The sequence below is a fragment of the Bradysia coprophila genome, unplaced genomic scaffold (genome assembly GCF_014529535.1).
Source record: "Bradysia coprophila strain Holo2 unplaced genomic scaffold, BU_Bcop_v1 contig_732, whole genome shotgun sequence".
NCBI lineage: Eukaryota > Metazoa > Arthropoda > Insecta > Diptera > Sciaridae > Bradysia > Bradysia coprophila.
In genome coordinates, this window is record NW_023503972.1 from 451,007 (window position 1) to 475,310 (window position 24,304).

At 35.7% G+C, this 24,304-nt stretch overlaps 3 protein-coding genes and 1 long non-coding RNA gene across 6 annotated transcripts in view; 2 read left to right on the top strand and 2 right to left on the bottom strand.

Moving 5' to 3' along the window:
* The window catches only part of LOC119084170, a 30,320-nt gene that overhangs the window by 4,408 nt on the left and 1,608 nt on the right, over positions 1 to 24,304 (top strand). Inside the window, exon 2 of the long non-coding RNA XR_005089017.1 lies at positions 8,784 to 8,788. This is a non-coding gene — a long non-coding RNA (uncharacterized LOC119084170). The remainder of the gene's footprint in view (positions 1 to 8,783; positions 8,789 to 24,304) is intronic.
* On the bottom strand, positions 2,257 to 6,802 carry LOC119084169. Of its 2 annotated transcripts, none has more exons than XM_037194027.1 (4): positions 5,930 to 6,802; positions 3,123 to 3,255; positions 2,973 to 3,062; positions 2,257 to 2,900 (listed from the first exon to the last, which is right to left on the bottom strand). In XM_037194027.1, the coding sequence occupies exons 1-4, from the start codon at positions 6,091 to 6,093 to the stop codon at positions 2,352 to 2,354; spliced, it is 936 nt and encodes a 311-aa protein (XP_037049922.1). In that variant the 5' UTR covers positions 6,094 to 6,802; the 3' UTR covers positions 2,257 to 2,351. The 2 variants fall into 2 exon arrangements, with proteins under 2 accessions (XP_037049922.1, XP_037049921.1); XM_037194026.1 differs by having other exon boundaries at positions 2,257 to 2,903.
* On the top strand, positions 5,355 to 23,269 carry LOC119084167 (probable beta-hexosaminidase fdl). Of its 2 annotated transcripts, XM_037194024.1 has the most exons (10): positions 5,355 to 5,364; positions 11,278 to 11,285; positions 20,504 to 21,175; positions 21,235 to 21,391; positions 21,459 to 21,826; positions 21,894 to 22,104; positions 22,165 to 22,394; positions 22,459 to 22,553; positions 22,624 to 22,718; positions 22,775 to 23,269. In XM_037194024.1, the coding sequence occupies exons 3-10, from the start codon at positions 20,521 to 20,523 to the stop codon at positions 22,932 to 22,934; spliced, it is 1,971 nt and encodes a 656-aa protein (XP_037049919.1). In that variant the 5' UTR covers positions 5,355 to 5,364; positions 11,278 to 11,285; positions 20,504 to 20,520; the 3' UTR covers positions 22,935 to 23,269. The 2 variants fall into 2 exon arrangements, with proteins under 2 accessions (XP_037049919.1, XP_037049918.1); XM_037194023.1 differs by lacking the exons at positions 5,355 to 5,364; positions 11,278 to 11,285 and adding an exon at positions 12,335 to 12,383.
* On the bottom strand, positions 10,067 to 16,691 carry LOC119084168. Its single transcript, XM_037194025.1, has 3 exons — positions 16,308 to 16,691; positions 14,684 to 14,822; positions 10,067 to 11,203 (listed from the first exon to the last, which is right to left on the bottom strand). The coding sequence occupies exons 1-3, from the start codon at positions 16,466 to 16,468 to the stop codon at positions 10,517 to 10,519; spliced, it is 987 nt and encodes a 328-aa protein (XP_037049920.1). The 5' UTR covers positions 16,469 to 16,691; the 3' UTR covers positions 10,067 to 10,516.

Genomic DNA, 24,304 nt, shown 5'->3' on the forward strand with positions numbered 1-24,304 from the left:
ATCTGAAAATTTTAATCTGATCTGATTCTGATCTGGAATCTGAAAATCTTGAACAGATCAATCTGAATCTGATCTGAAATCTGTTGAAGCGGTAGGTTCTTTTTACATTTTCACTTCAAACATTACTGAAAGAGTTATAGAAAATATTGTTGACACTTTGGGATTCACAATTGTTTAATAGTTATTTATGTAACAAGAGGTTGACAAGACATCGTGTGCGATAATATACCGTCATACGATTCGTGTTGGATACAACGTTTTATGCAATTAAGAAAATCAAATAAATATCGACGTCAGAAACACGTTGCTTTTAATGCACTAGTGCGATAAAGTCCCTTGCAAATCCATTATCGCACTAGTGCGATAAAATACGTTCATATAACATTGCACACAGCTGCGTAAGTTGCAATCATCACTGAATTGCATAAAACGAATTTAATGTCTTCTCTATGAATCAATAATACATAAAGCGAACTACGATTTGCAATTATTAGCAGGTCACGCAGTACTAGTTTATACTGAAAACTACAAAAGCGACACCTTCATTTTCATTGCTTAACACGGTCGTTTATTGAAGTTTTATATTTAAAACTATAAAAGCACCATATTCAGCTACAGCTATAGGAAAATTGCTGACAAGTGGAGAAACCGTCAACAAAAAACATGCCTATTGTGAAATCGACAAATAATTGAAACGGTTGAGAAAAAGAAAAGCGTGCAAGTCGGCTTTTTTGATATAGGAATACCTCTTTCACATTTCGTTAAACGTGTCAGGTCTTCCCTAGAACGACCATAGGCATTGAATCAGATCAATCTGATCTGATCTGAAATCTGAAAATGCCAATCTGAATTTTCCAGATCAGATCAGATTACATTCAAGCTTGATCTGATCTGATCTGAAAAGTTCAGATTCGTCATTTTCAGATTTCAGATCAGGTCAGAACAAACTGTTCCGAGCCCTAGTCAAAGTATTGTTAATCTGTTGATTTCAAATCTTGTACTTCAATTTTTTGTAACATGCATTTTACTATATAAAGGACCATATTAACCAGAGCTTGTTATTATTTTTGTCGTCGTTATCGATAACAGATGAATAGTCGTATGTGACAGGTTAAAGATAGCCAGGATCCGGTTCGTCTCTGAGAGGTTATCGAATAATTTTGTAACGACATTGCCAAAGTTTGATTCGGAAAGATGTTCTTAGCAGAAGCAGATTTGTCAATCGAGGGACCTGACCCGTCATGAGCTAGTTTTTTTAGATTGATTATTTTAAGCAATAGACTCTTACACAAATAGCAGGGAATATTATTGGGAATTTTGTTTAATGAAATCACTGATAAATTACTGAAATTAATACCTAAAGACGCTAAGGACTTAGTGACATGTTTTTGACGAAGACATTCTTTAAATCAGTTTTTTAAAACCATGAATCGGGGATGGCTCATTTTTATGCAAATGTAAAAATTGCGGAAGACAACATAACAACATCTTCAATTGATGATTTTTCATTGTAATGATTTAAAGCCAAAAGTATATTACTGAACCCTATGGGTCATAAAAGACTTCAGAAATGAACGATTAGCCGTGGTAAAAAAGCTAATGAAATCTTATGTAGCAAAAAGCATGTTGAAAGAAACGAATTAAAGAATTTGGAAACAATTTCTTAACTAAGATCAAATGAAGTAATAGATCCAAGAGTAAAATTGCTGATTAGATTGCAGTGTATGTAATGCTAAGAGCTCTGGTTACGTCAATTAGACACAATATGTTATGGTGTTTTCGGCAAACGTTGGACGACTCAACAACCTACTGTCAGACCAGACTTTACAATTCTACCAAACGCGTCCTTACATGGGAAATAATAAGCTGCTTCTACGATAGATGATTTGCATCAACTTCGTTCCAACTTATGAAAAAAAAAAGTTTGATGCCAAAACATAAAAGCAGAAATCTCTGTTTAATGCATTCCCCATTTGTATGCATCACCCAATTGCCTTAAGCAGTCAGACGTCGTACAAACCACCATCCGACTAGTTTATCTGATTCTGCATAGAAAATTTATTCCGTGTTTTGTTGGTCATTTGCACCCTTAACACCTCAGCCTTCTTATTGTCGATATAAATATTTCAAGACGTTCTATATATATTTATGTGTGTGATCCAATCGACCCATTTATCAGACAATTTATGCACACAAAAAGAACTTAAAGGATGAATGGAATGTGTTTTATAAGCTTTCGACAAACGAACGCCCCTGTTGTTCAAAATAACGAGAAATATTTGTCATTTAATATTTACACTGAGTCTATACAGAAACTGTATACACAGAGTATTGTGTGGTTCGAAGCAATTTCACATATTGCCGCATTCTTGAATTTTTAATGCTGTATCGTAAGTAGGTAATCCACTTGCATCCAATACAGCAATACCATTTGCACATCTTACTGTTTTTGTCGGAATGGTGGTTGGTTTTTCGCTGGTTTCCGTTTCACCATCAACAGTTCGTCTTGCTAATTGCTTCTTCTGCAATTTATGATTGTTCACTTTGAAGTCATTGTTCAAACAATTTTCACGCTCGGTGCAAACTTTGTCTGTATCATTGAATGCGGCATTATCGGATGACGATGTCGATGCGGCTGATTGTTGGTTTTCAATGAGAGAAGAATTTTCATTGCATATTATTGAAATGTAAGACGGTGACTGTGTGGACAGCAATGTTTCTTCATTGTTAGTATTATGACACTTGGGCAAAATTCTGTCCAATCCTTTTGCATTACATTTAGAGTTTCGCGGACGTTTCCTCTTTTTCTGTTGAACTAATGATTCATACGAAGGCGGACAATCATCTTGATCCAAATCGATCGTACGAGGATGACGTTCTTCAAATGTTGGATCGATTATCTGGAGGAATTCAATTTTTCAAAATGAAATTGTTTTCATTAATTAAATTTGAGCTGCTTTTGCATAAAATACCTGATGATCATCACTGTCATTTCTCGGCCACCTTCTTCGATGAGCGATAGACTCATTGGGTTGTCTGTCGTCGATAGTTGTATCGTAGATCTGACAAAAAGCATTTGATTAAAGTTTTTGGTTAAATGAATTCCGATCCTGATTCAATACCTGACCATCGTTGCAATTATCAATGTTTACATCGCTTTGCATCCACCGTCTTCGATTACCACGTTTTTTGGAATTTCGATGACTTAAGTAGAATACGAGACCGACTACCAATATTACAATCAGTACAATTCCACTGTAAAAGATTAATTATTTTTAGTAAGACGACGACGTGACTTTTAACGGAATTTTCAACTAGTGAGAATTTTGTGTTGCCAACAGTACATTCAATCTCAAATAGTGAAAAACAAATGTTGCTAAACAACTTTTACTGAACATCTGACTGATTATAAATTTAAATTTTGTAAGATGTTTGGTTCAAAAATTTGGCCACAACATACATAGAGAGAGAGAGAAAACGTTTATGTTATTACAACTGTTCAAAATTTCAGTTACGTCTTTCTAAAAGAGTTTACGAATTTTATTTTCAGTCTGACTATTTATAACAACTTTAAAGTGTGTAAATATTAAACCCCCAATAGTTTTGAGTTATCGATACCAATGCGTTTTCACTCCTACGCCGTCGTAACTTTACTAATTCTTCAATGAATCCTACACTTGTTACCAATCCAATTACTTGTTGCCTTAAAGAATGAATAGATTACGTTACACACTGCGAAAGTAATTCATTACATGATGTAACAATTTTGTTATAAAAACAAACCCATAAGTGATGGAAAAACGTTAAATGTTAAGATTTTGTGCCCTTTGTTAACACGATAACTTGAGTAAATCTCAACCGATTTTCAAAAACTTTTTTTTAATCGACGAAGTATTGAAATCTTCAGGTCAAGTTCGAAAATGGGCGGTATCGGTTCAACCATCTGGTGGTAGTTCTCGAAAGAAGCATTTTCTGCACTTTGTTAACACGATAACTGGAGCAAAGTTCAACGGATTTGAAAAAAAATGTTTGGTGGAGAATGAAATGAATTCCTGAGGTTAGGTTCTAAGATAGATTATGTTGTTCTAACTAACAAGCTGTTGTTGCTAACAGAATTTTTGTATCCATTTCAATAGTATTTTTCTTGTTATGTGACTTTGCCTCGTAAACAAAAGCGAATAAATAGAATAAAAATTAACGAGGTTAAAGTTCCCAGAGCGAAGCGAGGGCCGCAAATTACACGAGTTTAAGTTTCATTGAAAACATGTGTAATTTTGACAAATAGACACATTTTTTTGAACACATTCATTACAGATTGTTTGAAATGTCAACTTGAAGAAACAAAACAGTTTTTATCAGGTTGAACAATCTGTAATGAGTCTGTTCAATAAAAAGCATCTGCGGTCACCGCCTTAGTGATCAACTCATAAGTGTCTCAATCTGTTCTTTCAGAACATTACGAAAATGGGTGGTATCGTTTCAACCATCTGGGAGTAGTTCTCAAAAGAAGCCTTTTCTACTCTTTGTTAAAATGATCTGGAGCCTTGTTATTTGATTTTGCCTTGTCAACAAAACCGAATAAACAGAACCAAAATTAAAGAGTGTGAAGTTTGCGGCCAGAGCGAAGCGGGGCCGCAATTCACACGATTTTTTTTATTGAAATCATCAATATACGTCATTTTTACCGGGGAATTTTATATACAAAGTTTTGAAGATTTTCAGTGAAACTAAACAGAATTAAATCATTAATGAGACATTTATTAGACCGTTCTAGCAGTTGTTCTTCTAAATGCGTTTTTGTGGCCATCAACATACAAAATTACATTTCATTTATATAAATCAATAAATCATTGCCAAAAAAATACTATTGAGAAGCTCAGACAAACAATTAAGGGATCTTACCCACCCAACAGGTGAGACCTAGTGAATTTATTATAAATAAATCTTACTTTTGGCAAGTGACAAGAAATTATTGCAAATGTAGAAAGCTCTGTGTGAAGAAGAGGTTCATTTATGCGGTGAAATTAAAGGAATTATTGGAACCAATAGTGTGAATAAAAAACCCAAGAAGTTCAGTTTACAAACGATTCCAAGCGGGCAATTTTAAATTGCAGACCACGTTCCAGGTCCTTTTATTTGTAATTTGAATTTATTTAATTTACCAATGAAATTTCCCAATTTACTGACAAAAAAACTTACTTTTTGGTAATTTTGTCAGTAAATTTTGATAATTTCTGTAATTTCATCGGTAAATTACCGAATTTCAAATTATCAATAATTCGGTCCTGCCACATTCTACGGTTATAATGGTCTAATTCAAAAATGATAATGACCAAAATGTTCACATAGGAATCCTAAATGCAAGTCCTATTTTCGGGAGAATATTTTCTTGAAATTTTTTTAATTTTCTTGAAATTCCTTTTCTAGGAATTCGAGAAATTTTCCAAGAAATTTCCATAAAACCAAGAAAGTTCCAGAAAATACAAGAAAATACCATTTCGACTAAATGGTTTAAATGTCTTCGTGTCGGTATATTGTATATGAAGAACCTCATTTTCCTCCAATCTCCTTAGCAAACTCGCATTATAAAAAAAAAAGAATTCAAACGTATGAAACATGAGGTCGGTTGTATGTCACACGAGATGCCTTTACGGGTCTATTCAGTTCCTTATTAAATGTCTTTACCGTGTAGGATGGTAGTAACTCACAGGGACGCCGACTTGTGTTTGGGAATAGTGGTGCTCATACAACAAGCGAATCTGAGAGTAGTGGTGCTCTTTCAAGATAAACCCAGAGACGTATTTGAAATTTTGTAGTTTTTGACCGTAGCAACGGATGAATTGGTTCTTTTGTAAAAGATTTCCAAAAATTTCATCTCATTTAAATCGTAAAAACGAAATTATGTCTCAAATCTCTGTACAATACTTACAGCTCAATCAACAGTATTGCATTGCTGCTTAGGGCTGGTGGCTGACGGTCCAGTAACTTTTTTTCTTCCCTTGGTTCGGTTATTTTGTTTTGATTCATTGAGTTAAAAACACTAAAGAAAAACCCATTCAACGAAGAATCATTCAGTTGCTTTGGTGGTAACATTTGTTTTTAATTGATTTGTTGCATTTTACATCTTTCATATAATTTAACATTTAATAGTTTTCTAATAATCGACTGTATCCGTATCGCAATGTCGGGTCTCTTTTTGGCTTCGAACAAAAATATTTTCTTTTCTTTTTCTATTTGAATTTACACTTCTACTAATTGCTAGATCTTAAACATTTAATAACATTTTGATTAAGTACAACAATTTAACATTTAATTAAAATTTTAAAGTTTTGAATGATATCGCTGCCTTTCAAAACAATCACTGTCACTCGACTCTATTCCTGTATTCGAATAAAAACGGATAAATTCATTCAATTCCATATTATCAATTCGACTAAACCAGATTGTTTGAGAAAAGTTATTACTATGGTAACGTGTGTGTTTGTGTATGCTGAAAATTTCAGTTAATTTTAAACTGTAAATCAATTTTACATAAATAATTGAATGCGATTGATTTGTATGTTGTTGCATTTATATCGATTTATTTAATTGAAACTCTAGTCTAAGGGTTGACAGCAAAATTAGAGCTAATTACACAAGTCTATCGCTAATACCTATCCTAAGGTAATACTAATTGATAGCCACAAAATGAGGACGACGAAGGATTAGAGAAATTTAATTAGGAAAAATACCCCACCAGAAATCTTGACAATGAAAATGGATGAGAATGAAGCGAACATTCATTTAATATGGCTGTCCTTGCGACATGAGCTCCTGTATGAGTAGGAAAACCAACTAACACAACTGTCATTTGACATTCTCAACACTGAAAACCCCAAAAAACAAGTTACATACAGTGGCTGGTCTTACAATGTTAACTACTGTAGCTTGGTGAGGCCGTATGTGCATCTGTCAAAATTTCTATTTTGACGAGCTGGGCTACGAACCCATCGTTAAAATAAAAAATGTGGACAGTGGCGCATAATCTACTATTACGTTCAATAATCCGGTACTAACAATGTTTCCGGACGATTTAGCTAGATTCAAGGCTACATCAACTTGCCCATTGAACAAATTGTATCGTCAGATTAATCAAACTTAATCATCAACGTCGGTGAGACAAGCTTTAACAATATTTGTGTCAAAGCGTACATCTACCGCGTACCTTCGATGGCGGCCATGATATCAGGGTAGTTTGACAGGGTAATTTTTAACAGAATAGGAAAGGGAATTTCTTTATGTCAAATTGTATCTCACTAAACACTACATAAATCACTCAAACGTCTTACATTTACGAAACTGTAAGGAAGATGGTCGATTAACGGTTTTTTTCGGAATGCAATTTACAGTTAGTTATAATGATTGTTGTATTACCTTTCCGGAAGTTCCAGTGGAACAAGAATAATGTTGATGATGTCTTCGAGACAGAAGTTTTCTTGGCTACATTCACACCGAAAGAACATTCTCACCAACAAAATAAAGTTGAAAAACTTTCATTTGCTTTATATATGAGACAATCCATGACCCGTCCCATGAGTAACGAAACATCAAACCAATTGACTCGAAATCCATTAGACTTTGCTACGGGCATCTTGGATTCTTTTCAATTCGGTTCACTAGTGAATGGGATAAAGTTTCTTGAAGATTGCTCTAAGAAAAGTTCTGGAGATTTCGAGCTTTTGTGAAATGCAATCACGGGACATGCCATGGAACTCGCCATATACAACCGATAGTATCGGAAACTTTTTTCTTCGTTCTGTAAACTTTAACTCGAAATATTGATTTCGATTTCAGATGAGGTGTTGAGTGTAGTTCAATATAATATTGAAAACGATTGGCTTTACACAATACATTCAGTATTCCATGACATTGATTGTTAATAATGTAGAACATTTTGATTTGCTCAATAAGTTCAATATAATGTTACAAATCACGTTACCATGTAACATATAATGTATGTTTGCGTATTGATTTCATAAACATGACAACTATCGATTGAAAAATAATTGAATTTTAACTTGACTGATTTTGGGCAAACAAAATACCATTGTAGTGCATGTTGGCAGGACTACAGTAAAGGAATTAGTTTTTCAATTAGACCAATATCTGCCGAGCGATAACACTTATTAAATGCGAGGTGAGCAAAACTAATGTCAATGAAAAAAACATAGCTAACGCCGACCCGTACGAAACACCTATTCGTATCAAAAGCCTTTAATGTGAAACTCTTCATTTCTCTTACTTCATTTTCTTCTCTGCTGAAAAACTATTCTCCCTTTAAAATCACTTACATTATCCACTCTTTGCCTTGTTATCATATACAACTAAATTGCCGGAGGCAATATAGACAGCCCCGTACGAAGACAAATTTCATAAATTCCTATTTAAACAGCTATATACCGCTATATTTAACTATATTTCACTATAAATAAACATTTCACAGATAAATATATGCTATTATATAGCTCTATATGCCTGTATATAGCTCAATATAGCTGTATATAGGTATATATAGATGTCCGTATATGGAATCCCTGAAACCCCACACACATAACAAATTATTTCCATGTTAACAGAAACTCTCTAAGTATAATTTTTCCCAAGATGTTTCACTTTTACTAAAATCCAATATGGCCGCCGGCAGCCATTTTGTTAGGAGACCGGAAATAGTACCGACGCTTTACATTCGTTAATACCTTTCAAACAAAAAAAAATTCATGAAATTCGGTCAAAATTTACTCGAGATATTGTCAAAATACACCACGTTCACTGTACTTCCGAGTAGCCAGATAAGAGCTCACTCCAAGAGACCTAGCTCACGCTTCGGAGAACATAATTTCATAATTTTTTTTCCCCTGATTGGTACGGTCAATACCTATCTAATAAAGCTAAAACAGACGAAATATGTTCAAATGTGGCCGACCTACAAGCAAAAACTGCTTGCCGCCCTGTGCCTGTTCCACACCAAGGGGTCTAACTCACGAGTCGGTCATCCGATTTCCATAAACTTTTTTTTTTAAATGTCCGGAGATATCTTCGAAAAACCGTAAAGCACTTATTGGGCCACAGCTCGGGAGGGGTCGATCCAAAATCACTCATCTTCGAACTTAGCCTGTCTTTTGACATTACCAAACGGGGAAAAAAAGAATTTTCAAAATCGGATGCGTTTTACTCAAGTTATCGTGAAGACAGACAGACGGACAGACGGACATTTTTTTTTTCGCGGATTTGGCATCTCTAGACAACCACAATAGGTTTCCCCTTACTCAGGGAGTCCAATTGGACGTGTTACAAACGTATGCGTAAACCTATAAGACCCCAGTACTTCGTACGGGTCTAATGAGTAATTTTCCGAGGTTACAGTGAGTAAGAACAATACTTATTGCCAGATTAGAAAACGAATTCGTTTGCAAAACAGACTTATTGAAAATCTAAAAAATTCGTCAACATACGTCCAGCATTCATGAAATGGCTGGCAGACAGCTATCGTACATGTTCAACGTATAAACATACGAGTGACATGAATAGTCACGAGCAGTACATGTTCGACGTATAAACATACGAGCAGTATGTATGATTATACGGCGGACATGTATGATATTCATGTCAGACGTTGGAATATACATATCCGAAGTAAGGCAGAAATGAAGCTGTCCTCCAGCCATTTCATACATACTGGACATATGTTCACGAAATTTTCTTTGTCAGTGCTGTACCGGAGTCCTGCGAACATGCGCTACACTAATATGTTGCTACACCAAAATACGTCGAGTAATAGCACTGCTGCCAACATAGAAAATGTAGGCTAATGAAATCACGGTACCTCTTACCTTATCACTAAAGCCTACAAATTTGACGTTTTTTGATTCAGTGGTAATGCTAGGAGCAGTGATATGGTCGAGTTAAAATTTAACTATTTTTCTGTTGACGTTTCTGCAATTTCTGTCACAACCGGTAATACAATTATTATGTTAATTATGACGCTGATCAGGCACCGACAGGCCATACTGGGCCTGTGGGTTTTTTCAATTTTTTTATGAAAATTTAATTTTTCGAGCTTTTTGATTCTTTTTTGCAACATCGTCCGGTTCATCTGTTGATAGCCAGTCCGACCCTGAACTGACCTTGATACAATTTATATTCTAATGTAAAATATTTCCAGAATGAGTTATTCTAGTATCACAGGGTTACTTTTTGTTATAAATATTCTTTCCATTTCTGGTTGGTCAACGTCAAGCAACTAGTCAAAATTTAAGTGTTTAACAACGAGCCCACATTAAATGACAACTCCACTTTCCAATTAACTTTTTTGTTTCTCTGAGAACAATAACTAGTCTTTGGGAACTTTAAATGACATTTTGTTTAAAACAGAAGAGAGCTTTTAAAAGGAGAGTAGTTAAACTTACATATAAGTATTACTTTAGAGGTAGTCCAGAGGTTCAGTTCTAAAGAGAATATTTTTCAACGTCTTCTCCATTTAAACATATCCGCTAGACTCTAATTTTAAAGCTGCCTCGTAAGTGGGTAGCCCGGTCTGATCATCAATCAATTTTTTCATATCAACTCGAATGATCCCATTTTGATTTAATGAATCAAATTCGCCTTCTTCATCATCACTACCCTCATAATTACTATTAATATCACCATTACTGCAGACATATCCGTCTCCTGACGTTGAAGGCACATTATCGTTGATGTCGTGTTCATTGCTTGTCCCGTTCGGCGCATAAAGATCTTTCCCGCATGCTCGACAGTTAGGCACATATTTATAGGCGTTTGTACACTGGCAATATTCATCCTCTTGACAGTTACCATTCAGTAAGTCTTCGTTACACACGTTCTTATTTTTGTATCGTAATTCATTGTCACACTTGTCGCATGTGTCGGCTGTGGTTCGTTGATGCAGATTTTGTTGTTCAGACATGGTCTGTACGTTCAACAATTGTTCGGTTGCACGTTTGGTTTTCGCTGGTAGTTCGTTGGCATTCCGCGAATCGCAGTCACAGTTCATGCGAACTTTGTTCTGGCATAGATGACATATATTCATTTTCATCGGATTCTTCATTGTTACGGCAATGTCGTAGGCAGGTGGCGGACCGTGGTTTCTCATTATCTGAGCGTACTGGTCGTCGTCGATTCCGTTGTTAGCGGTGATGTCGTAGTACTGAAAAAAAGACAAATTTGTTTGAACAGATTATTTAAAAAAAAAAATAATTAAAACTTGGCCTGCGTTAGTAGCTAAAAATGTTCTTCCCTACTTATAAACCTACTCATTCGTCTCTTCGCATAAGCATAACGTTCGGAAAACTATACTATCCGTGACATGGAAACCTAATTAACAACAGGAAAGAGATTCTATGCAAACTGTCTCATTTCCGTAGTATAAATTACTCAATGTAATGGTAAAGGAATATCGGCTTATGCACTCTCAGTTTCTGTGAACATGGTGATAATTAAATTTTTATCAGTCATTTAACCATGCTATTTTTGCTGATTAGATATGACGACTTTTTATTTACATACCAAGTATGTCTCTAATACAAAAATGGTTGATTGCATACGTTGCATAACACATGGTTTCTTATCTAACTTTCCACTTTACTGTGGATAGGTAATTATAATAATGGACCGAATTATAAATGGTTGTCTCGTAGTGTCGCAGATGAAAAACTCTTTCGCTACAATTTCATATCCAATGTGTAGTAACTTACAACACGTGCGTGAAATTTGCGTTATTCGATGGGGATATGATTAGTCGCAAAGGAATATTGGAAGTCGTGTAGGGAAACCTCATCTTACCTGGAGCAACAGGCAACAACTTTGTATGTCGAACGTTTTAGTGTCGTTCTACAGTTGGGAAAGACTGTTATAAATTAAAACGATTTGAATTTCTCGACCGATTGTTGATTCTAGTCGTTGAGCGTTGGGTATTTTAAATCGTTTCAGCCGGCGACGATAAAAACGTATACATCAAAAAAGTTTTTGCAGAAACTTATGGCTAGAAGACCTACCATTTGCACTTAAGAACACCTGTTGCATGAGCGGAAAATTTCGCAAATTCTTTAAAATTTATATTGATTCATCTGAACAGTGAACGACTGTTTCCAAAACAAAAATTTTAATCGCTTGCCGAATTTCGTTCCATGTGTGGACTCGATTCATTTTGATAACAAATATTTGTTTTCTCGGTATCGTGTATCGCCAACTCACGAATTTTGTCAGTCATTTTTGTTTTATGCCACTTGATAGTCAATTAATAATATTTTTTTGCATTAAAATTATAATTACGTTTCGTGCGTGAAGAAAGCAAATGGAAAAAAAATTGTTGAACCAAAATGTAGAAGGTAAAGTCAAATACACAAACTGTCGCAATGTGTACGTGCCGTACGTTTTGTCTTACTTTTTGTGTTGTTGAACGAAAATTTCGATAAGAAATCTTGTTAGAAATGGAACATTTTTTGTAAGTTTGTCTACTCGGCGCAGAGTAAAAAAAAGAGTTAATTTTTGACAAAAAACATTATACGTGAGGAGTGAGCAGGTACACACATTTTTAGGCACATTTCTTACTCGAACTATAAACTTTTAACTATTTCGAAAAACATTCGTTACGGACGTTGCGCTGATGTTTCTGTTGTTACATTTGGTTACGTGGGATAAAATAGTAGGTTACAGTGCATGCTGCGAAAATGATTCATTACATGAGGGAACCATTTTGAGATAAGAGCAACCGCACAAGTGTGTTGTTGAGCAACAAGCTTCGGTAACTGTTAGTTGAGACAAGTGTAGAGTTTCCATATCCGAGCCGAAAGCGAAATATGAAAAATAATTCTCTCGGCATACGAATGCACACGTATACTGTAATTTCGTGGTTTCTCTCCTTATGATGAAAATAACTGTTGCAGTGAAGTGAAGTGAATTGTGTCAAAGTGTTCAGTGTTTGTGAATATAAGTGAAAAATACGCAACTAAACGTGTTTGCCATATGTGTTCATTACATCCATTGAAATTATTTCTAGAACAAAAATGGCCGACACTTTCAATTTTGTGATTTTCTTTTTCTCTCTTAAATTTCAATGCTTTTGCACGTGGAACTCAAGCAACTGCAAAATTTGTGTCCCAGAACACAAAACATCAACAATTATTGTCATTTTTATGTTGAAAGACACAAAATATTTCAGACGATGTATTCTTCTTCGTCTGGCTGCACCCCACGAAAGCTCGTTTTCTGTGAATGAAAGCAGAGATTCCCTGTCGATAGTGTCACGTAAATATCCCTCACGTAATCGACCATTTTCGCATGGGGCAAGCAATAAATGATTTTTACTTATAAACGTGAAGAAATCACACAATAAATATCATTTTCATCATTTGTTCCATTGATAAATACAAATATCAATATCGGTGACGATAAGAGTAATATTTTCATGCCTCAGATGCAAAAACAATTATTTTTGTAATGCTCAAAATAGTACATTACTGTCTTGTTGGTACACAAGTCGAAACAGAAAATTTCCCGGGAAAACAGTACCGTATATTGTTTTCTAGCGGCCAGAAACTGCGAAAAAAAAACACTGCTTTTGAACGAGACCGTAATTAGTCGGTTCCTGTTAGCAAGTAAACAGCCAGTATTACCGACCCCTTGACCTTGTGGTGAAGATATTTTACGTGAAGTAAAATGAAACGACGGCTAAGCCTTACCTCAAATTTTTTTTAGTAAAATGTCTCGTTTACATCTCGCATCATTTCAATCACTTGACCCATTGACAAGTAATGTACTATTTTGACCTGTGTGATTGTGAGCCGAGGCATTCACTTGCGATACTAACAACTGTTAGGTCTAACTTAATTTAAATACTTTCTTACTCACAATACGAGATAACTTCACAGCTGTGAGTAATAATCCTATATTTCTGTCGACTCTGATCAAAAATTGTAGATTACATTTGATGCTGCGAAAGTAATTCATTACAAGAGGTAACAGTTCTGCGATAAAAACTTCTCGAGAAGTGTAGAGTTTGTATATCCGAGCCGAAAGCGAGGTATTTACTATGAATCTACCTTTGCGGAGAACCGGAGGAAATTGCTCCAAAACACGTGAGTGAGTTCGCGAGTGTCACAAACGTGTTTCCGAATTAATGAATGACGTGGCAACGTTCAATGTATTCTGTTGAATTTTCTGTCGAATGCGAAAATTGAATATCACAAAGGAATTTAAGGAAAATGAACCGAAAATATTCTTCGTGTAATGGATCATTTTCACAGTGGGCAAACTGCTAAGTAATTGTCAACTTTCGCATGGTGCAGGCAATAAAATTTTCATTTCATTTTCCTCACTTTTCCTATGCATTGCACACCCATTCTGACTAATCATACCGAATGCCTTGTAGCATCAGCCCTGCCACTTTACGTATGGCTTCATATCTAAAATTTAATTTGTGTTTTACCACGAAATTCAAATGAATCAGATAAAAGTTTCATTACGGAGGATTTAATTAAATCGGAATATTGGTCGTACACATTTCCTTATCACAAAATATCGCTGGATAATAAATTTGAAGCGTGATAATGAGGTCCAATTTCAATTAATGTTCGCGTTGCAACGCATCAATTCAATTTTGATATTTTATTTTCTATAAAATGTGTACCTGTTCGACGCTGTATATGTCCATGTTCGGGTCAACATGTGTCCAACGCTGTTGATATAAAATGTCGCGTCGCTTCAGGCTTCGGTGGCAGCAATAGCAGAGGAAACATGTAATCGACAGTGCAAGAGAAAACATTGCCCTGAAAATAGATTTTTTTTTAAAACAATTATTCGCATTTCGTATAAATGCTGTTTTTATCGGATTTCAGTTTTGTAACGTTCGTGATTGGGTAAAGAGGTGGTGAATCATTATAAAATGTGTAAAGTCAAGTAGATTTGAATTAATTAGATTTAAAATGTAAAGAGAAAGAGTCAGAGAGCCCTTAACTATTGCCAACTTAAAAGACTATGAAACGTAAGTTTCTTAACAACAAATCCGCTTACCGCTTTACATAGAACCGTTTCAACTTAAATCTTCTTTATGAATATTCCAAGAAAATTTTTCGTAGTTGAGACACAAAAAGCTTTCTCTGAATATATTTCTCGGAAAAAGTACTTTGCACAATTTATTCACGTAAGAAGCCTTATTTCGAACCATTTTATTCATTTGGAAATGTATATGCATGGACGAAACAACCGCTACGTTTCTTTTCTACCCTCAAATAAATCCGTTTTAATATAAAAGTAAAAATTTGTTCGTGTTTGTCTATCTATATTTAGCTCTGAGATTTTTATCGGAGCTTTCAATTCGAATATTATCGGATTTTTCCTCAGTGGAAAGGTTAAATTTAAGCATACAACGACATTATCACTAATTCAGGTTAAAAAAACGATTTTTTCTTATTGTTCCTTTTACGTATACATTAAATTGAAGCGACTAGCAATTATATCCTTACCCTCACAGTGTCTTTGTCCGCCATTCCTGACATCCGTTTGGAACATTAACATTGTGCCTGTTTAAATGTTTATCTAAGAAACACGTCTGACAACGTTTGCTTAAATGTTTTTTTTTTTTTTTCAAAAAAAGGTCGTGATGTGTCGATACACCGAAACGTATGGTGTTGACACAGACGCAAAACATTGTGACTAATAAAATGGAACGAACGATTGCTTTCAAAAATTGCATGTAAATTGAATTAATCGAGTTTCAATTACAATAACAATGGTGTGTACCGCACGATATTTGAATTTGAGTTGAAGGTTTCGTTCAATTCAATCACAAAAACTAATTCAATTTAAACGAAAAACAAAACAAAAAAATGGTTCTGGCAACATCATCAATTGATTGTTGCTTGAGACTCATTAGATGAATATTTGTTTTCTATGTCTTAGTCGAATCGTGCAAGTTGTCATGAACATGTAACACTTATCTCAACAATGTACATTCTACACACTTAAATATCTACTTTATGACTGGCGGCGTCATATTTCTTCTTCTCGTTTCCTAATAAAAAGAGGACTTGATATTAAGCACAACAATGATTTTTTTTAGGTTTTGTTATCGTAGGTCGTTACGATATAACTAGACCAAAACATTCACAATTAGCTTTATCGATCAACGTTCATATTTTCGTAGCTATTTCAAAACGTCACTTTATGACTCACATAGCCAAGGCCGAACGTGTTTGAAATTGAATTCTTGTCACCCCAAAGCAAATAAACAGTTTAAAGGAAAACCACCTTACCCTCCCAGCAGAACATTAACGTCTCCACTGAATTTTTGATTATTGGGTCGTTCATGGGCTTCAATCTGTGGATGACTATTCCATCGAATATCATCACTCCGGTTTTTCATAGTATTATGTGTACCAATTGCGGCGACAATTGCCAAACGGTTCATTGACATTTTTGAAAAAAAAAAATTTTAATTTTAAAATTTCAATCAAATCCTTTCACAAATTTTTTAGCTATTCAAAAGGATGTCAAAGGAAACTAATGTTCACACAGCTCGCTGATATCACTGATATCTTAACCTTTCACTTTCCACAATTAAGTCTATTTTTAAAACGAGATTAACACTTCGCACTGCACATCCTTTGCTTGATTTGCGGCTTTATTCGTTGATCAATTTAGTTCAACTAAACACGTACAATGAAAGCCTTGGTATTCCTTTTTTTTAAATATTGCGTGACAGTGTAACGTTGGTAACAGGTATGCTAACATAAATATATACAAATGCAAACCGCCAGGCCAAAGAGTTTTCCAACGTCCTCATTAGACAGTGTAAGATTCGATTTTTGATATTACTTGTCCACGTATACTGTACATATAACATACACGTGAAATGACGACAATGTCATATATGTCCTTTGAGAATTTTTCCCATATTTTTTAATTTTAAGGGCTTGGTCTCTTAAATGCATACTTTAGTGGTCTACACCACATGTATATGATATTCATAACTAATGGTAAAAAAAGCGGAAAACATAAACTTGCTCATATATTACGCAGTACATTTCGTTATAAACTAAAAATACATTTTGTGCTTTTTGATTACCATTTATAATAATAAGGATTCGGATAATGATGTATAAGGGTTGGTATATGTTTGAGATTACCGGTTCAATACTTAAATTATAATGAAGTGAATGAATAATGAATTAAATATAAACGATAGCTGTACTCGGAAAGAAGGAATTACAATCTGTATAAACCTCAACGAAATTGTATTATTAGTACGAACTGAACTGAACAATAGGTCAATTGCGTAACTGATTTATAAGCTGAATTTGTGGACAACGATTATCGACACTGATAAATTTGACTCTTCGATAAATTCGTGAAAAAAGTAGTCGCAAGGCTATAATAAGTTCCGATATTATATTAGACCGATAAATAAATCCAATAAACAACCGATAAACGTGCTACGAATATAAAATAATAAAGTACCGATATGGAAATTCCAAAGTAACGATAAATATGTTCAAATCTACCGATAACGTTTTACCGATAAACAGTATCAAATTACCGATAAATTGGTCATTTCATCATTCATTTATCATTTCCTATCGGTAATTTATTATTTTCTATCGGTAATTCATTATTTTCTGTCGGTAGTTTGTTAAACTTTATCGGTAAACTATTATTTTTTAACTGTAGTTCTTCATATTTTATCGGTAAATTACTATCTTCTACCGGTAATTTCTGTTTTTTAATCGATTGATGTTATTTCTATTAATAGCTACGCGCTCCTCCTTGGCAAATGTAATTTTTTGTGTTCATTTTTATTTACATTTACCAATCAGCACGTAAAGTTCAATACGAATACTTGGTTCTAGATTTTTATTTGAGACTAACAAGGACGTCCAACTCGTCACAATAAAGATTTGAAACCACGGACGTAATTTACTATTGCACTAGAGGTAAATCAGCGCCGATAGCTTCTGACGTGAATACAGCTATAGCTATACCTCCATACGTTTATAGGGTTGACTTTAAAGTGGACTTGAAAATTGAAAATTTTAATTTATATCTCAGTGTAATTATACTTGAATAGAGACGATGACTTACTCACTGCGTATTAAATCGACTAAAATTGGGCAGTTCCGCTTAGTTGTAGTTTAAACAAATTTTTTATTTTATATATTGAAGGAAGAAACGGTCATCTTCGTCTGACTAACACATATAGAGGTAGGTTTTTACAACCTGGCTGTATCTTGCTTGTGCTTGTCTAAGAGCTTATGTACGGTGGTGCAACATTGTTATGATCAGAAACCAAGACGAACAAAATTAGACAAGTTAATCGAGTTCGTCTGCATGTCAACTTTGCTAACCAGTGCCGTGTCTTCTCAAGGACCAGATCATCTTGGATTCTTGTGAATTTAGTTCTCCAGTAAAAAAGCCAAAGTTATATGAACTAAGGAAAGCCTATAAATTTTGAGCTGTCACAAAACGAAGTTTTGTTTATCACGGTACAGGTCGTAGATTCCACTATTTGATTCCTCTATTTGTATAGGATTGTACAACTTTTTACCCTGCGGAAGTAAGTTGGTTTTAAATCGAAGCGATATCTCTTTATTATAGAAATTCTATCAATGGGAAAATTAGGGTTCTTATATTCATATTTTCGGACGTATCGAATGTAGCCATCACACTCGCAGCATTGTTTCTTTGAATTGCTAAGCTTATCCGTCGTTTAAGATACGTCTTTGATTTTCTTTCTCCCGTTGCTTGTGATATTTTCTTGTCGAGTTTATCGATGCAATCTATCGCCTCTAAACATCAAACCCCAAAAGTTTCCACAGCAAATGGAAGGATCAAGAAATTCTGCTCCAATAGTCCTTTGTATTTTCGATGTTTATTTTTTGCTGCCAATTCTGCGACCGATCCGCTTTTTGAAGATGATTGATTCAAATAAGATGGTGCAAGTGTGTCGGAACATATCGCATCCCAAACGAGCATTTGACCACGACTCCATGGCACAAGGGTTACTCCGTCAACTCTCTTCCCATCATCACGAAACATTCCTGGTGGTTCTTTTCTCGAAGGAATGATAGCCGAATGGAGAGCGTTTTGGATGATTGTGTTCAGATCTGCATGAAGAGGTTGACGGCCAGCCCTTTTTGAACAGCTTAGTCCGTGTGTTCCATCAGTTGATACTATATCACCACAAATACATTTGTGTGTTTTACAAACATCGGAACCGATACGAAGAGCAATGAATTGCGGCACATTCCGTTCTGTGCACAGTTTGTTACTATTTTTTGCAATTATTGGTTAAAGTGGTCAAATTACTTTTATAGTTTTTACCTGTTAGATGCTCCTATCAGCTGCTACAGTCAGAGGCAGTGAAATTTCAGCATGAATTTGCTTCAGCTGTTTTTCAGCTGACCTACACATACAATCAAAACTGTTTGTATTTTTTTGTATGGTTGAGACTATCACACGCGCGTGGTAGTGGTAAAACCGTAAAAAGGCAAATAATAAACAGTTTCGAAAACAGCTGAAGCAAATTCATGCTGAAATTTCACTGCCTCTAACTGTATCAACAAAGAATAAATGACAAGACAATGAAGAAAAAACATGCTCAAAAAAATGAAGTAAAAGATTTGAAAACAATGTCTTGAATGTTTAAAGATAATGTAAAATATGTCAATTCGTGGAGATGTTCCACTTCAATGTGTTTACAAGAATTGACAGTCAGTGAGCCTATCAAAATCAGGGCCTATTTTTGGAAATTCCTTTGGATTTTTTTTTTATTTCCAAAAAATTTCCAAAAACTGCGAACGTCCAAAGACCTAATTTCTCCACCATTTCGATCGGTTTTGGCAACTCCTGAACTCAGCCTTTCGTTTTAGCTGACTCTCAATTATTTTGTTTGATTCTTGACACTATCAGAATCAGCTTTCAAATGACGTCGAGCATGATTAATTTGAAAGATGAGAGCGTCAATTATCAAACAAAATCATTGAGAGCCGGAAAAATTTAGTTGTGGGACGTTCGCAGTTTTTGGAAATTTTTGACATTTTTTTAGAAGTTTTGGACAAAATTTCCAACAAAAATTCCAAAAATAGGCCCTGATCAAAATACAAGAAAGTGATAAAAGTGACATCGAACGGTTTCAAATTTTACTTGAAAACCTCAAAAGTTTCTTTTACAATGTAAAATTTGCATGAAATGACGCACGACAAGCATATTATCACTGCCGTTAATCAAATATGAATGGCTATATACACAGTTCATTTCCAATTAAAGCTCTGACAAATACCTTAACTTCTATACCAAAATATTAAAGTGGAGAGTTCAGACTGAACTTCAGTTGATTGACCTCTGTATTCTTACGATACGAAAACCGTCAATTCCGTTGCTAGGACTTCATCATCAATCAGTGTTACTGTTGAACGATACTAAATCATTTCATTTGTCTATTTGTTTCTTTCAGGTTCCCGCCGCATAAAAATGGTGGCATTACCCACATCACTGCGTCGCGGCTTGATCATGCTGCTGATCGGAATGTCAGTGATTGTGATGTTCTTCTATTGGAACCAAACATCCCTGAAGCCAATGTCCCAATATTCGGTGGGAGAGAAAACGATGAAAATAAATCCGCCCGAGAAAACGTGGACGTACCGCTGCGTTGCCAATCGATGTGCGCGCGAACATTTCGTAAATGATAATTTATACAACCGGCAGAAACGGGTGCCGTTTTTAACTTGTGCAATGACGTGCGGTACAACGCCAAACATATGGCCAATGCCTACCGGAAAATCGATCGGTAGCAGTAAATCGTTAACATTTCAATCGCACAATGTCCGATTGCAAATATCGACGAAATTTGATGAGGTTGAAAGATTGCTTGAGGATGCGTTTGACATATTTATGGCGGATGTCAAGGGAATGGAATCGGGAAGTACGTTGAACGTGGATGTGCAAAAGAAATCCGGACCGTCTGAGTCGAATAGTGAAAGAAATGTTGAGCAAGACAGCGATCAAGTTACTCAGAGAAGTCGAAACTGTGATATTCAAAATCTAGATGTTAATGTTGCGGTTACTCGTAGCGATGTTACGTTTGTGCATTTAGATATGGACGAGAGTTATAATTTAACGATAAAGAGTAAGTTAATCGATGAGTATAGTGGTAGCGACGGCGTTAACCTAATTTATTTTCAATAGACGAAGATACATCAACCACTGTTGACATCACTGCCAATAGTTTCTTTGGCGCAAGACATGCGTTTGCATCGCTTCATCAAATAATTTGGTGGGACGACGAAGACGAGCTGTTGCGGATATTAAGTACGGCTCATATTGAGGATGCGCCTAAATTTAGGTATGTACACAGACGGCAGTCGTCTTCTGTTCAGCATTTTGTAAAGAAAAATATTTGTCCGGAACAGATATCGTGGCCTTATGTTGGATACATCGAGACATTATTTTTCGACCGACACCATTAAACGTACTCTAGTTGGAATGGCACATTCAAAATTGAATCGGTTCCACTGGCACATAACCGACTCACAGAGTTTTCCGTTTCAATCGAAACATTATCCCGAGTTAGCCAAATATGGAGCCTATTCGAGTCATGAAGTGTACACACCACAGGATGTAAAAGACATCGCTGAATTTGCTAGAGTTCGTGGCATTCAAGTTATACCGGAAATTGATGCACCAGCACATGCTGGAAATGGGTGGGATTGGGGCCCGAAAAAAGGATTGGGCGAACTGAGCTTATGTATTAATCAACAACCGTGGAGCTATTATTGCGGTAAGATTTTCAATTCTATGAGCTGAATTCGACCGATATTCAATTCAATCATTCAATGGTCAAACAGGTGAACCTCCTTGCGGCCAATTAAATCCCAAAAACAACAACACGTTCCTGATACTGCAAACTCTTTACGCTGAACTGTTAGAACTGACTGGTCCGACCGACTACTTTCATTTAGGGGGCGATGAAGTGAATTTGGACTGTTGGGCACAACATTTCAATGACACGGATCTGAGACTACTTTGGTGTGACTTTATGCTTCAGGCATTTGATAGGTAATTTTCAGGATGACCGACGATGCCGATTCCAGAGTCAAAATTTGATAACATTTTCAGACTGAAAAAGGCCAACAAAAATGTTATTCCTCGAAATGTGGCTGTGTGGTCGAGTGGCCTTACAAGTGGACCGCCATGTTTGTCGAAAAATAATTTTGCTGTGCAAATTTGGGGTGGCAGTACCTGGCAAGAGAATTACGATTTACTGTCTAGTGGCTATAATGTCGTCTACTCGCATGTTGATGCTTGGTATTTGGATTGTGGTTTCGGCAGTTGGAGACCATCTGCAAGTAAATTTTGAATTTTTTTGGGGGTAAATCCAGTTGCGTAAAGTCATAATTTTCAATGTTCAAGGTGAAGGTGCCTGTTCGCCATACAGAACGTTTCAGAAAATCTATAACCACAGACCATGGGAACATTTACGCCTTGAACCATCGAAATTGAAACAGGTAACCGGAAGCAAGTTCTGCGCTCAGCCGAAGTAAATTGAATTTTCGTAATTTCTTCTCCCTCAAACAGGTGTTGGGCGGAGAGGCGTGTATGTGGACAGAACAGGTTGATGAAAACACCCTGGATACGAGACTGTGGCCACGTGTTGGTGCATTGGCCGAAAGGTAAGCAAAAAGAAAAGCGTTCTCAGAACGATTCCTAACTGAATGGATTCCGACAGATTGTGGACGGATCCTCCCGATTTCCATGACTATGAAGTGGTTCCGAAAGAGGTGTTCAATCGAATGGCAATCTATCGAAATCAACTGATCGAATTGGGTCTGCGAGCGGAACCCATTTTCCCCAAATATTGTGCCCAGAATCCCGACGAGTGTGGATGACTCGACTATGTCTAGTTCGAATAACGGACCTAGAAAACGGAATTTGTGCATCCGTTCATTTAAATGGACGGAAATAGTTCGAGTAAAATTAGAGTTTAGGAAGAAAAGAAAAAACAAAATTGTGTACCTCGTGCGTGGTTTGTTCGTGATGTTCGTTGATATGGAGACTTTGACAAAGTCTTGTATTACCATAGTGATATTAGCTAAAAATTATTTTAATTTGTCCATTGATTTCTACACGACATAAAAGTGAAATCTGAATTGTGGAACTGAAACAGAGGAGATGGAAAGGAAATCACTTCGCAGAAGTGTTTATCGTGGAACTCGGAAACAAACAAAAAATATTTTTGAACAGATACTGTCCGGTAACATGTGAATATCGAGCTTGACGTTGTATACATTTGCAACGATAAAGAAAAACCCGAAGGTTTCAGTGCGTCCAGAAAGTGTATTTACGTGCATACACGACACAATATTAAGCAAACGTATGTGAGTACGTCATCGCCTTGAGGGCAAGCTTTTACTATTCGTAGTTAGTCCTACACTCGAAGCTATCCCACCCCAACTAGATCGACATAACAGTTGCGAATGCTTTCAATTTCCTCGGAAACCTCGGGAATAATTTTTGTTTTTGAATGATGAACGATTTGGATACACGGCATACAAAATTTTAGTGTTGATAAAGCATAATAGCCTATACAATCGTCCTAGTCTACAATCTTTAGCTTGATAATCGGTTACGTGTTTTGCGACGATGATAAAACCAATAGTTCCGAAACGGTTAAATCGAAGTGTTGATTGTTGAAACGATAGTGAAATATTAAAGCAAAAAAAATGTTGGACGTCTAAGATTCGTTGGTGGTTAATCTATTGCATGTGTTCGAATAAATGTTATTCCGATGATGTCTAAAACAATAATAAAATAAAATCGTGCCAAATTATGCCAGTGGCCGGTCGGCTGGATGTTTTCACAATAATTCTCATTCTTTACTTAAATAACTTCGTCAAAGCACCTCTTGCATAGTAGTGGAAAATAATAGATTAGGAAATCACGTACACTGTCATTTCACATTTTTACACTGTTAAAAGTCGGATCACTTTTCTCTGGCTCGGGTTTAAAAAATGTAATTCGGGTTGGGGTTAGAGTTTCAAAATTTTCAGACTCGGATTTTGAAAATGCAAATCGGGTCGGCTTCGGTTTGGTTCGGGTTTTGAAAAAACGTGACGACCCGTTCACTTTTAAGATGCACCCAACAATACATTTACATGATAAAGTTATATCTCTGATTTTATATTGGTGTTGGAAATGCCTTTAAAATAGCTCCGGTCACCGAAAATGTGCAGAGAAGGGTGATTTTCGAAAAAGAAAC

What these genes read in the sequence shown, in the direction of transcription:
- LOC119084169 (XM_037194026.1), bottom strand. Translation starts at nt 6,093, where the DNA reads ATGTTACCACCAAAGCAACTGAATGATTCTTCGTTGAATGGGTTTTTC. An exon ending in GCAATACTGTTGATTGAGCT is followed by an intron (nt 3,256 to 5,929) that starts GTAAGTATTGTA and finishes AATCTTTTACAG; the next exon opens with TGGAATTGTACTGATTGTAA. An exon ending in ATGACAGTGATGATCATCAG is followed by an intron (nt 2,904 to 2,972) that starts GTATTTTATGCA and finishes ATTGAATTCCTC; the next exon opens with CAGATAATCGATCCAACATT.
- LOC119084167 (XM_037194023.1), top strand. Translation starts at nt 12,350, where the DNA reads ATGGAAAAAAAATTGTTGAACCAAAATGTAGAAG. An exon ending in GTTGAACCAAAATGTAGAAG is followed by an intron (nt 12,384 to 20,503) that starts GTAAAGTCAAAT and finishes TGTTTCTTTCAG; the next exon opens with GTTCCCGCCGCATAAAAATG. An exon ending in CAGTTGGAGACCATCTGCAA is followed by an intron (nt 22,395 to 22,458) that starts GTAAATTTTGAA and finishes TCAATGTTCAAG; the next exon opens with GTGAAGGTGCCTGTTCGCCA.
- LOC119084168 (XM_037194025.1), bottom strand. Translation starts at nt 16,468, where the DNA reads ATGTCAATGAACCGTTTGGCAATTGTCGCCGCAATTGGTACACATAAT. An exon ending in GTTAATGTTCTGCTGGGAGG is followed by an intron (nt 14,823 to 16,307) that starts GTAAGGTGGTTT and finishes ATCTATTTTCAG; the next exon opens with GGCAATGTTTTCTCTTGCAC. An exon ending in ACATATACAGCGTCGAACAG is followed by an intron (nt 11,204 to 14,683) that starts GTACACATTTTA and finishes TCTTTTTTTCAG; the next exon opens with TACTACGACATCACCGCTAA.